Source organism: Rosa chinensis, chromosome 7 (assembly GCF_002994745.2).
Source record: "Rosa chinensis cultivar Old Blush chromosome 7, RchiOBHm-V2, whole genome shotgun sequence".
Classification (NCBI taxonomy): domain Eukaryota; kingdom Viridiplantae; phylum Streptophyta; class Magnoliopsida; order Rosales; family Rosaceae; genus Rosa; species Rosa chinensis.
In genome coordinates, this window is record NC_037094.1 from 5,578,956 (window position 1) to 5,591,326 (window position 12,371).

At 38.5% G+C, this 12,371-nt stretch overlaps 3 protein-coding genes across 16 annotated transcripts; 2 read left to right on the forward strand and 1 right to left on the reverse strand.

Annotated features, from left to right (window-relative positions):
• Positions 1–489, forward strand: LOC112177301 (B3 domain-containing protein At4g02870-like). The gene has a single exon (XM_024315603.1). The coding sequence runs from the start codon at positions 1–3 to the stop codon at positions 487–489; it is 489 nt and encodes a 162-aa protein (XP_024171371.1).
• A 1,849-nt stretch (positions 490–2,338) lies between these two features.
• LOC112176517 (kinesin-like protein KIN-14P) lies at positions 2,339–9,701 on the forward strand. Of its 14 annotated transcripts, none has more exons than XM_024314480.2 (25): positions 2,339–2,508; positions 2,672–2,753; positions 3,105–3,308; positions 3,395–3,552; positions 3,643–3,753; positions 3,973–4,198; positions 4,415–4,542; positions 4,631–4,729; positions 4,822–4,899; positions 4,982–5,074; positions 5,165–5,194; positions 5,491–6,054; positions 6,154–6,235; positions 6,326–6,421; positions 6,502–6,681; positions 6,833–6,939; positions 7,021–7,199; positions 7,408–7,572; positions 7,655–7,908; positions 8,002–8,165; positions 8,236–8,339; positions 8,475–8,563; positions 8,666–8,735; positions 8,892–8,995; positions 9,093–9,701. In XM_024314480.2, the coding sequence occupies exons 3-25, from the start codon at positions 3,191–3,193 to the stop codon at positions 9,149–9,151; spliced, it is 3,258 nt and encodes a 1,085-aa protein (XP_024170248.1). In that variant the 5' UTR covers positions 2,339–2,508; positions 2,672–2,753; positions 3,105–3,190; the 3' UTR covers positions 9,152–9,701. The 14 variants fall into 14 exon arrangements, 12 of the variants coding, with proteins under 12 accessions (XP_024170248.1, XP_024170249.1, XP_024170242.1 ...); XM_024314481.2 differs by having other exon boundaries at positions 8,895–8,995; XM_024314474.2 differs by having other exon boundaries at positions 8,475–8,735; positions 9,093–9,698.
• Positions 9,702–10,869: 1,168 nt separating this feature from the next.
• LOC112176519 lies at positions 10,870–12,371 on the reverse strand. Its single transcript, XM_024314484.2, has 4 exons — positions 12,211–12,371; positions 11,913–12,093; positions 11,739–11,805; positions 10,870–11,602 (listed from the first exon to the last, which is right to left on the reverse strand). Exons 2-4 carry the CDS (start codon positions 12,062–12,064, stop codon positions 11,423–11,425), a joined length of 399 nt encoding a protein of 132 aa, XP_024170252.1. The 5' UTR covers positions 12,065–12,093; positions 12,211–12,371; the 3' UTR covers positions 10,870–11,422.

A 12,371-nucleotide genomic window follows, 5' to 3' on the forward strand; every position in this document is an offset into this window, starting at 1 on the left:
ATGGAAGTTGCAAAGGCTGAAACACCAACGCCATCGACGTTCTTCGAAGCTGCCACTAAAAAGAGAAAAGCGACGGAAGAACTGGACGCCGATCATGATGCAAGGCTGCGATGGAAATTTGCTAAGGAGCTGAGGCTCTGTGACGCTTGGTACATGAAAAGGCTCAACGGCAGTGATGTTAGCAAAAGCCGGAAAAAGCTGGCGGTGAGCAAGACCTGGGTGGTTGAGCAGGTCTTGACTTTCTTCGCCGCTAGCGCTGCCGCTAGAGTCGAGCGTGGTGAGAGTGAGAGAGTTATTGTTCACGACTGTGAGCAAGGCTCACTCCATGTGTTGTATTTGAAGAAGCTGAAAACGGGGAGGTTCGTCTTTGTTGGGAGGTGGAAAGATGACTTTGTGATTAGGAGAAATTTGAAGAAGGGCGATGATATTGGTCTGTGTTGGCACGGAGACGAATCCATGTTCAGTTTTACTGCTTTTTATCGGAACTAGCTAGCTAGGTTCTTTTTGTTGTATATTGATGATGAATAGAAAGTGAAATTCTAGCTTATATAATTTTTTTGAAATAGAAAGTACTGGATGAGTTCTGTAATTGTGGTCAAATTTGGATCTTCCTAGTCTACAACACATTTTTGTTTCCAATAAAATGTTGATAGAAATTTCATGTTCAAATTTTATCTCCTACTAAAATACTATTACCAAATTGATAATTCATCACCGAATTAGTAAAACCTATGACAGCAATTTCATGTCGACAAACTCCTTATTATGGTGCCTTCTAATTGCCATTGTTTATGAATAGTATTTTGTGGAACTAAATAGTATTCTCTAATAAGGATCCGGCTCCTCTAAAGTGAAAACTCTCTAAAGTTTGTAAAGTTCGTGAAATCTCAATCCTCCAAGTAATCTAATGATTTAGAAAGATGCCACTTCATTAAAATTGAGTATTTTAGAAATTTTAGTCAATTTGAGGTTAACCGTGAGACTAACTCTTGCCGTTTACCTCATTAAAAAAAAAAAAAAAAATCCTTTCCCAGATACAGTTCACGAACTGTGAGATGACATATGTTTTCCCAATCCATTGGTGAAACCGCGTCGGTCTTTGGTTGAGAGGTTCCATCTCTATATGCAACACAACAGTTGGCCCAAGGATATGATGCACAACTTAATTAACTTTTTCTTTGAAATATATATGGTCCTCAATCGCCACTTTGAGTCTTTGATATATACTATATAGGCATTCATGAGCGTCAATTGATAAAGGTCTAATGCCCTAAGATCCCTTGGATACTTTTATCATAGGTGAGTGACTTGATCAAGAACACTGAGTTGGCCCTCCCATTAGGGCTCCATTCAAAATGCTAAAGCAACAACCTCTTCAAATCTAAATCAATTCTGGAGATGGTCGATCAGTTTTGATTTTCTGGAGAGGGAATCGTGGAATGAAAGATTATACTTCTAAATTAGTTTGATAATAATTTAGTGAGAGGTCTGGGAATTATATATGTATAATTGATATTGTGAAGGATTTTTTTTTTCAATAAAAACACCAATACTAATTGTATCATACTCCACATTCAGATCGATGCTGGCATTTTTTTCCTTCCCACAGTTCATGAACTGATATGGGAAAAGAAATTTTTTTTTGTTGGTTTCTGATGAGGTTAACAGCAAGTTAGTATCACTGTTAATCTCCAATTGGCTAAAAATTTTAAAATACTAATTTTAATGAAGTGGCGGCTTTTCAAATCATTAGATTATTCGAAGGATTGAGATTTGATGAACTTTACAAAACTTTAGAGAGTTTTTACTTTAGAGGAGCCGGATCCCTCTAATAAAATTGAAATTTCGTACTGTTCTTTCAATTTGGATGTACATTTTTTAAGTTCATAACATAGAAATAACAAATTCAATGTCCATGAGAAACATTTTAAAGAATTAAATCACATTTTCTACTCGATCCGAAAGCAAAATTACTCATAACATAGACCGACATATAGAATCTTCGACCAAGTTCAAAATCACCAAAAGTTTAGATATTATAATGTTTCAGAAAGGTTGTCGAACAGTTTGTTACAACTTGCGATGACTTTTGGTTCGGAGCCTTGACCCGATACATTCGGGTCATGGATAGTGACCACTTTCAAGTTCCCACCAATCATTGACCACCGAAGATGGCAGGAGCACACCGAAGAAGATGGACCGTCAACGTCGGGTCGAGGACACGTGGCAGTTACCCACGTAAAGGATCAAGACGTAGAGCTGAGAGAGTTGTGCTCCTACTTTCAAGGGCTGGTGACTGGTCCTCAACTCGCATTGAACATCAATGGGGTCACACGGCAAAGACCAAACTAAACAAATCCAAAGAAAAACATTTGAATCAAAAAAACGTGAGGATTAAGGAATCAAAGTAAAAGACCAAGTTCAATTCCTTCCCTTTCAATAAGTTATGACGTTAAGGTTTTGATCATAACCAGACCAACCATTAGCTTAATAAGGCCATTCTCTCAGGTTGGATTTTTGTCTCTGTTTTCCCCATTCTGTTCAATTTTGCTCATCATGTTGTTCTTGATGCATGTACAGAAACATTGAATATGAAAAGTGAGTCTGTTTGATTTTTGTCTTATTTCTTGAGTGTTGTGTTGTATCTTTATTTGCAATCATGGTGTTTCAGATGCATTGTTAAGTCCTTCAAATACAGGTTCTTTTGTAGAGCATCGTCCCAGACTTATACTAAGGTTTATAATCCAAGCTAGGTATGCTTTTGCCTTCTGCAGCTGCATTTGTCAATTTTATTCTTATGTATAATCATATGATATATTCTAAAAAAAAGTTAAAAAAGTGACATATACACACACATATATATATGTATATATACATGTATGGATATATGCATCTGAATGCTAATAGGTCAGATTGTTCTATGCATCATATGTCAGATTAAACTTTTTTCTTCTTTATTTATCTTAATTCCTTCTATAGAGAATGTGTACTTAACATAGAAGTTGATTGTCTTTGAGTGAGTATTTAGCTTATTTGTCTTGCATTAATTTAAAGTTTCCATATGGCCAGTACCCTTACATTGATTTAAAGTTCTCATCTTTCAGAATTGTTCTTATAAAATAGAGTAGTACGTGCTTGCCATGAGCTTTATAGTGGAGCTCCCAAGCTAGATGTCACTCCGAAGTTTTTGATGATGGATTCCTCTTCTGATAACCACAAAACTCAAAAGGGAGGAACCTCGACCTCAAGTGTTCCTGCTAATGGGGATATGTTTGGACGAGTTGTAAATGGTACTGGTGAGACTGAAGGTAAGGATAGTTGGCCTAATCCACTTTTCCGCTACATTGTGAATCAATCTAAAACCTTGCTCATATTTCTGTAACGTACTTTGCAGGCAAGCGGCTAGCGTTTTTAGTGGAGTGGTTAAATAGTATACTTCCTGATTTAGGTTTACCAGAAACTGCTTCAGATGAGGACTTGAGATCAGTATTGATTGATGGTACCATTTTATGTCGGCTATTGAACAGGCTTAGACCTTGTTCTGTTGATGAGGTTGCATTTCCTAGTCTCCCCGCTACAAGTTGTTTACCAGTTGGATTGAATGTCTGGTTTCTTACTTTCAATGTGCATTTTCTATTATAGGTTAATAGATCCGATCAGAACTCAGTGCCAAGCTCAGAAAATGTCGCAAGGTTCTTGGCTGCTGTTGATTCATTAGGCCTGCCCCAGTTTAATATGGCGGATCTAGAGAAGGTATAACTATATATAAATTTTATGTAAACAGATTTCTTTGCATTGTGCCTATGTAATCCAGCTTTTAGGTCTAAAAGATTGAACAATTCTAATATATTGACATTCTGACGATTTTCATGCATGAGAAATTTCATATGGCACAACTTTTTGATTCATTGTGAGATTTTCCTTGTTCATAAGTTCCCTCTTACTCATTTTCTGGTTTATATTATTGTGCAGGGATCTATGAAGACTGTTATAGATTGTCTTTTAACACTTAGAACACGACTTGGGTCAAGTGTTGCAGCAGACGGTTTTTCTCTGTTTAGTCCAACTGGTAACTATGACAGCCCTCGAAGAGATTTATCTTCCCGTGGATTTAGTTCTCCGTTAACTGTAGAAGAGAGGCAGAAGGTCTTGTCTGAGTCAAAATTTCAACGTTCATTGCGTAGTCCTGTTATGTCAGGTACAGTTATTCTCTTGCACTCACCAGATCCATCAGGCATGGTAACTGGCTGAAATGATTATGGATAAAAGAAGATAGTAGTAAATACCACTCACTCTGTTTTCCTATACCAAATTTTGTTTTTGCTGATATAGCCTTTATTTGGTTCAGTTGACAAACTTTTAGATGTTGTTTTCTTCAAACAGTTGATCTTTGACGCAACTTTACCTTCCACAGAGCCATCAGCAGGATTAATGCATCATGTTGGACATAAGTTCCATGAGGTATTTCAGGTGAAACAAGGACGCTACGCAGATCTTCCTGCTGCAAAGATCTCAGAAATGATGAAATCCAACAGTTTAGATGTATGCTGTCGATGTACCTGGAAACTAAATAAGGTTCTTGTTTTGTGTTCTCATCAATTTTGATGCAGCTTAATTTAATGCATTTCAGTATCTCTTGTTGCAGAATGCTCCGACTCAGTCCCTTTTGAGCGTTGTAAATGGAATTCTTGACGAAAGCGTTGAAAGAAATAATAGTGAAATACCTCATGTATGGCAATCAGAAAGCACATTGTTGTGAAAAATATAATACCATCAATACAAATACAGTAAGTTTCATCTGAAATTGCCTTTGTTTTGCAGCGTGTGGCTTGTCTACTGAGAAAAGTTGTCCAGGAAATTGAGCGCCGCATATCAACTCAAGCAGAGCATTTAAGAACTGTAATATGTATTCACAAACATTTTTACTTGATCCAATTAAGAAATGCTCTGTCTAAAGTTGTTTATGGTTTTGTGCATCCAGCAAAACAATCTTTTCAAGGCTCGTGAAGAGAAATACCAGTCAAGAATCAGAGTACTTGAAGCCCTTGCATCCGGAACCAATGAGGAAAGCGAGGTACGAAGGATCATTCAAACAAATATAGTAGTATTTGGCTGCTTCGCACACATGTTATGTCTGATTCTTTAAATGAAACTTGTGTAACAGCTTTTTAGGAACCATCTTCAGCAAATGAAGGTATATTTCAGAGACAATGGTGTTTATTTTTTTCTTCTGCTAGTTTGTTCAGTTCACTAATTGGCAGCACCAAATTTTTTTTTCACATATTACTTCTTCAACACTAAAAAAAGCTTGTATTTGATTGCTAAATTATCATAAGAGATTTTGATATCAGGTGATCAACTATCACCTGCACTTTGTTTCAGTGATCTAAAGACTATGTATACTTTTACTAGATAAATCTAGATAACAATCTTCGTTAATTTTAGATAAGTTTCACAATAACTTTTATTGGGAATGGTTACTATTGGCAGAGTGAGAGGACCAAAATTGAAGAAAAAAAGAAAGCTGATGATGAGGATGTGATCAGATTGAAGAAAGAGAAGGAGCATAGTAACCTTCAAATTTCAGGACTGAAGCAAGAGTTGGATATAGCCAAAAAGACATATGACTTGCGTTGCTTGCAAATGGAAACAGACGCGAGAGGTGTTAAAGCAGCACTTGAAGAAAGGGTAAAAGACCTTGAACGCCTCTTGGCAGATTCAAGGAATAAGGTGAAAGAGCTGGAGGAAAACTCTGAGTCAAAACATCAGGTTTCTAACGAAACTTTAAAGCTTGAAGAAAAGGTAAAAGAACTTGAACGCCTCTTGGAAGCTTCAAGGAATAAAGTGAAAGAACTTGAGGAAAGCTCAGAGTCAAAATATCAGTTTTCCCAAGGTCAGCTTGAAGAGCGGGTGAAAGAACTTGAAAATCTCTTGGCAGATTCAAGGAAAAAGGAGAAAGAGCTTCAGGCAAATTCTGAGTCAAAATGTCAGAGTTGGATTAAGAAAGAGCGTGTTTACCATAACTTTATGGAATTTCAACTTGGTTCTTTGAAGGTACTTATGCTTTAGATCAAATATAATTGTATTCTTAGATTTAAATATGCATATCTAATAAACAGTCATACAAATTTTTAATATTCATGAAATATTCAGGAATTGAGGCTATCTTCTGTGTCCATTAAGCAAGAAATAATGAAGGCAGAACGAAGCTACACGAGTGAATTTGATCATTTAGGTAGGGTTGTGCTATTCAAAAGTTGTATCCGTTCCATGTACTTGGTGATGGAAGATTTTCATGCGTTGTTATATATATGGCCTTTTTCAGGAGTGAAGCTTCAAGCATTAGCAGATGCAGCCGAGAATTATCATTCACTTTTGGCTGAAAATAGGAGGCTGTTTAATGAAATTCAGGATTTAAAAGGTGCCACAAAATTAATTGCTGTACTTAGGTTATATCTGAGATGTAATCATTGGAGTTCACTTCTCAGTTTTCATGCTCAGGAAACATCAGAGTATATTGCCGAATAAGACCATTTCTGCCTGGACAGAAGGAGAAAAGAACATTGGTAGAACATGTTGGTGACAATGGAGAACTGGTAGTTGCAGACCGCTCCAGACCAGGGAAAGATGGTCATCGATTGTTCAAGTTTAATAAGGTCTATGGTTCAGATGCAACTCAAGGTTCTCTGCTATATATTTTTCTTTTCTGTGTCTTCAGCTATTGTTTGACTGATCTGCATTGATGATCCTTGCAGCAATTATACTTGAAAGTGATGGTCTTATGAAAAACATTGTGATGCTTAACTTGTAGCCCTTATTTTTCTGTTCACAGCTGAAGTATACACTGATACCCAACCGTTTATAAGATCTGTACTTGACGGATATAATGTGTGTATCTTTGCTTATGGTCAAACTGGATCTGGAAAAACCTACACAATGGTATGGAGCTTCATTTCATCTTAATTTTAAGGACGCTAATATTTTCACAAGATGCTAATGCTGATAATTATTTTTTCTCAGACTGGTCCTAACAATGCAACTAAGGAGAACTGGGGGGTCAACTATAGAGCCTTAAATGACCTTTTTGATGATTCTCAGCAAAGAAAAAGCTCCATTATGTATGAAATTGGTGTTCAAATGGTTGAAATATACAATGAACAAGTGCGCGATTTGCTATCAAGTGATGGTACTCCGAAAAAATATCCTTCTCAAATTACGAAATGTTGCTTCAAATGAAATCTTAGAAAACTTATATTCTGCTTCATAGCATGGTTCCAAATGGTATTATTATTACTATTATTATTATTTTTCACATTGCTTGGAATCAGCATTTGGCAAATCAATGTGAAATCAGCATTCTTTTTATTGATTTTGGTTACAAGCATTTGTTTCCCTTGACTTGCACACACTCGGGATTATGACTCATTCTCAACCCACTGGGTTAGCTGTGCCGGATGCTACTATGCACCCTGTCAAATCAACCTCAGATGTCATTAAATTAATGGATATAGGATTTAAGAACCGAGCTGTTAGTGCCACTGCCCTCAACGAAAGAAGTAGTCGCTCTCATAGGTTTGTGTATCTCATCATTAATGAAATCTGTCTACATCTTATATATTTTCTAGGAGTATGACACTTAAATGTGTGTGTACAGTGTTCTTACAGTTCATGTACGAGGGACGGATCTGAAGACTAGTTCTGCTTTGGTCGGCAATCTTCATCTTGTAGATTTGGCAGGAAGTGAAAGGGTAGATCGCTCTGAGGTTACTGGAGATAGACTTAAGGAAGCACAACATATAAACAAATCATTATCTTCACTTGGAGATGTCATATTTGCTCTTGCACAGAAGAGCCCTCATGTACCATACAGAAATAGCAAGCTTACTCAAGTCCTTCAAAGCTCTCTCGGTACTCCTCTGCTCCTAGAATTGTTATTCTTTTCGTTTTCCCTGAGATTTGTCCTCAATAGCTCAAGCAACAGTTTCTGGTGGTTTACAATAGGTGGACAAGCAAAAACACTTATGTTTGTGCAGCTTAATCCTGAAACAAGTTCATATTCTGAAAGTTTAAGTACTCTAAAGTTTGCTGAGAGGGTTGCTGGAGTAGAGCTAGGGGCGGCAAAAAGCAACAAAGAGGGCAGGGATGCTAGGGAGTTGATGGAACAGGTCCTCATTTTATACATCATTTCTTGCATCACAAGCAAATTGGGGTTCTGAATTTGTCTTGGCTCTGCAGGTGGCAATTCTCAAAGACACTATATCGAAGAAGGATAATGAGATAGAACGACTGCATTTACTTAAAGATATCCGAGTGGAGAAGCGTCGGACAGGCTCGTTAAGGTATGAATCTTCTCACCTAAGCGCACAGTTCTATAGGTAGGACTCCTCGCTCCTCAGCAACGCCAAAAACCGCCAAGCGGGATAGGCTTAGGACTTAAGGAAGCTTCTGATCCTGAAAACTGTGTTTTTGTACAGTTCTGAAACTGATTCCCAGCAGTCCATGCATGACCTTAAACACCAAAATAATACACTCCGGCGATCAAAGGTTGCCGGAGGTGACATAGGTCAGAATAATTCTGCGGATGCTGAGATGTTAGGATTTGGAGAGGCAGATTATGAGGAGAAATTAAGTGACTTATCTGACGGTGGTCTTTCTGGTGGAACAGAAACTGATGGCTCTGCCTCTGCTGACAGTACGAGCTATTCTGAAAGCACAAAATCAGATAGCTTAGAAAAGTGAGTGTTACTTCATTTTTCTTACTGTCTTTTCCACTTTGGTATTCAAAATTTTTCAGCGTAAATTAAAATTTTGGTCTGCTGTCCATTGACTCCACTCATCACCAATGTTCCAAGAATGACTAAAACCAGCACTAACTCATTCAAAATTTTCAGCAGGCCGAGAGGGGTTACTAGGATTCCCCGACCTTGGTCAAAACCAGCAGTAACTTCCTCATCTATGATGTTAGGATCAAAAAGCTCTCCGAAAGTTTCATCAGGTATGCTTTTCTCTTGGTAGAAAAGCATGTAGTCCATTCCTCGTTAATTTGATATATTATCTCTCTCTAACATTTTGCTAACAATCTCTTATTTCAGGTCTAAAAAAAAGTAGCAGCTCTTCCTCACTGAAACCAGCTTCTAAACGATGGCAATAATCAGAAGCCAGTCGTTACAATTTCTTCTTTTCTCTCATTTTTCGTATACATGTATAGTTTTTCTTTGATAATTAGCATATACTTTTGTTGCTTTCCAATCCCACTTGGTGATTTAGGTGTAATTATTCTGAGGTTTAAAGCTCATCTACATGCTTCTTCTTCTTCTTTTACTTGGAATATCTCATTCCAAATTTGCCTGTTTCAGTCATGAGTCTTGTACTGATTGAAGAAACGGAGTTTGTGTTTATAGACTTCAATTTTGAACTGAAGAAGAAAATGAAAATGTATATAGCATTGTCCTGTGTACAAGTAATGGTGAATCCTATGGCCATGGAATCTTGTACTAAAACCATTGCTTTACGTTCATAGAGACACTGACCCAACACAAGTTTCAGCACAATAGAGTGGACCTGTTGAGCTATAGCAGGCAATGCAATAATGGAGGTACTAAACGATGCACCAACCTAAGGCATACAAGGCAAAAGTTTCCAAACTACAAGTTCGGCTTTTATGGTGAAATGATCTTGTTTCTCACGAGGCTGCTTTCTTCTTCTTTACTCACCTACCAGATTTTTCATGCTCCGATAAGTTTCACATTTTTCTTCAAAAATCGAAGGATTTACAGACACCATCGCTCGAATATTTAGGGCCTGTTTGTCAATTGTGTCGGGCATTTAGAAATAATCAGAGTGGTTTTAGTAGAAGATGACAAGGTGTTTCCTCAAAAAGTGCTTGCAAAGTGAAAGTTCGAAAGTTCTATAATTACTTGGGACTTATTGATGAAATTTCTTTATGCTTCAAAGAAACGCAACAAAAATACTGTTAAAACAAAACCCTTTATATAGCATTTTGTCTTATAATAACCTAAAAACATTGGAGATTCATAACTGTTGAAGACAATCGCGCAAATTCTATTTTTTGCTTACCAATTCAATTGCCAAGTGGTTTTATATTTCTCTTATATCTTTTTCGACATACTACTATTTCTTTAACTCGCCCACACGTTGATCGGTTTCATGAGCCAATCACGGACAAGTTCGAAAAGCTTTTCACCGACGGTAATTGGTTGCTCAAATTTTACTTCTACCCCAATGTTGTTGGTGTTGTTGTTGGCTCACCTCAAGCCCCCACTAAGATAAAACAAAAGGCAAAGGGCAGCCTATAGCCCACACCTGCCCGCTTACGCTCCGAAGCACATGCAGTTCTCAGTTGCTGCTGACAGCTTTGGCCAACAAAATGAATAGGCCGGTCAGCTTTAGCACCTCGCAACCACTACAACCTTCAAAAGCCAAAACACCCTCCTCGCAACTTCACATGCCTAACTGGCCTTGATAGATACACCCCAACACCATAATCAATGGCAACCCCTAATTGACTCGGAACTCGTCACTTTTACATCACCTTCCTGACCATTTCAACAGCCTAATAACAATCCTCCACGTCTTCCCCAAGTCAGCCTAAACCAGGCCAAACATATCCCTACAACCAAACAAAACAAGCGAACCAATCCAATCCACACAAGCACATCGATGCTTCCAAAGTCGGATACCCAATACCCCACTCCTCTGGACCTCTTCCACCCACCCAGACCCATCATACCCATCTCCATCATTTCCATTAAACAACTAGGTAATCACAAGGCCACCTTCATTTATAATTCATTAATTTCAAAGCCATTGACCCATCACATTCATCTGTGCATAAAGAGAACTCAGAACAATAACAATAACACATGAATTTTATAAATTCCAAAAGATCTAAATCCTCAGTTCCTCCAAAATACAATTACAAACGGAGGACGACATGAGAACCAGACAAAGCATTTGGGAGATTTACAAACTCGTCGTCCCATGAAACCTCTCCCATCTCCCCAAACAGAGATGGCTACATACCCCCTCAGTCACTAATTCTTTCCCTCTTTATTCCTCAGAATGGGACATCTTCATCATCTCCCACCTCGCCTTAATTTACATATACATCATCCTTCGGTTTTACAATACAAAAGGAATAACAAACATCAGATTGACCATGACTTCTATATACAAAAATTTTACACACTCTGAGACTCAAAAGACCCCAAAAAAGATTAGTAAGCTCCTCCTCTAGATTTCTCTCCCAAAACACCCTCTTGATCACTTTTGATTTTGCTTCTGAGGGCCTGCGTTTCTTCTAGTCAGATTTAAGCTACAGACGGGATGCTGCAGTTCCTGCGGTCCCTGCTAAGACAATCAAACCCTTCGATGCGCACCGCAACCGGCTTGTCCCCGGATTTCATCCGGACACATCCTCCGTTGCGCCCCGCCGTCGGCGAGAAAGGGCCCCCCCAACCTTGCTGCTCCCAAACTGCTCATCTTGGATGACCGGGTTGGATGCCCGGCTCGGCGGAGACCCGCAAAAGAAGGGTGGCGACGAAGCCAATTGCTTCATGGATCTCTCACCTCCACTATCCCCCTGTAATTCATAAATCCAAACAGGGAAAAAAGATCAATTTTTTGGAAGCTTGCGCTAAAATCAATGAAAGATTTTAACCTTTCCTACCAACAACAACAACAAGACATTAAATTTTACATGATGAAAAGAAAGATACCTTATTGAGAATCAGGTCCAGAAGCTCGGACGCTGCTTGAGAATCTTCAATCTCTGATTGGTAGTGACTGCAAAAAACCAAAATTTCATTAGCAAACAAAAACAACCTTTGATACTGTCATGTCGTTTGGATAATCAAATCGCTAAGAGCTTAAGCCAGAACCAAGATACATACTTGAAGAATCTACAAGGAGGTCTGATGGAGTCGTTAAGCGACGGATTTAAGGCGCTTAAACGACGCGGTTTTGGGCACACAACTGAATCCACCATCTTCATCCCCTCAAAGCCTGTCATGGCGTTCTGCTCGTAAGAACCGAATCTGTTCATCTCTTCACAGATCTTTCAACAAAGAACGCCTGCATCAAACAAAAATTCCATCCCATCAAAACCAAGATGCAATCTTTGTACCAAAAAGCCTCAAACTTTCACGCACAACAACCAAACCCAGATAGATCTGAGAATCAAGAACGAACCTTGAGCTGCCAGAGGCTCCTCCGAGGAGGAGAGAGAGAGAATTGAGGAGAGGAAAAAGGGGATTGGAGATGAAGCTTGAGAGATTTTTCTGCTCTGTTTTGGGGTGAGAGAGAGAGAGAGAGAGAGAGAGAGAGAGATAAGGAAAAGGGTTGGCTGGGTA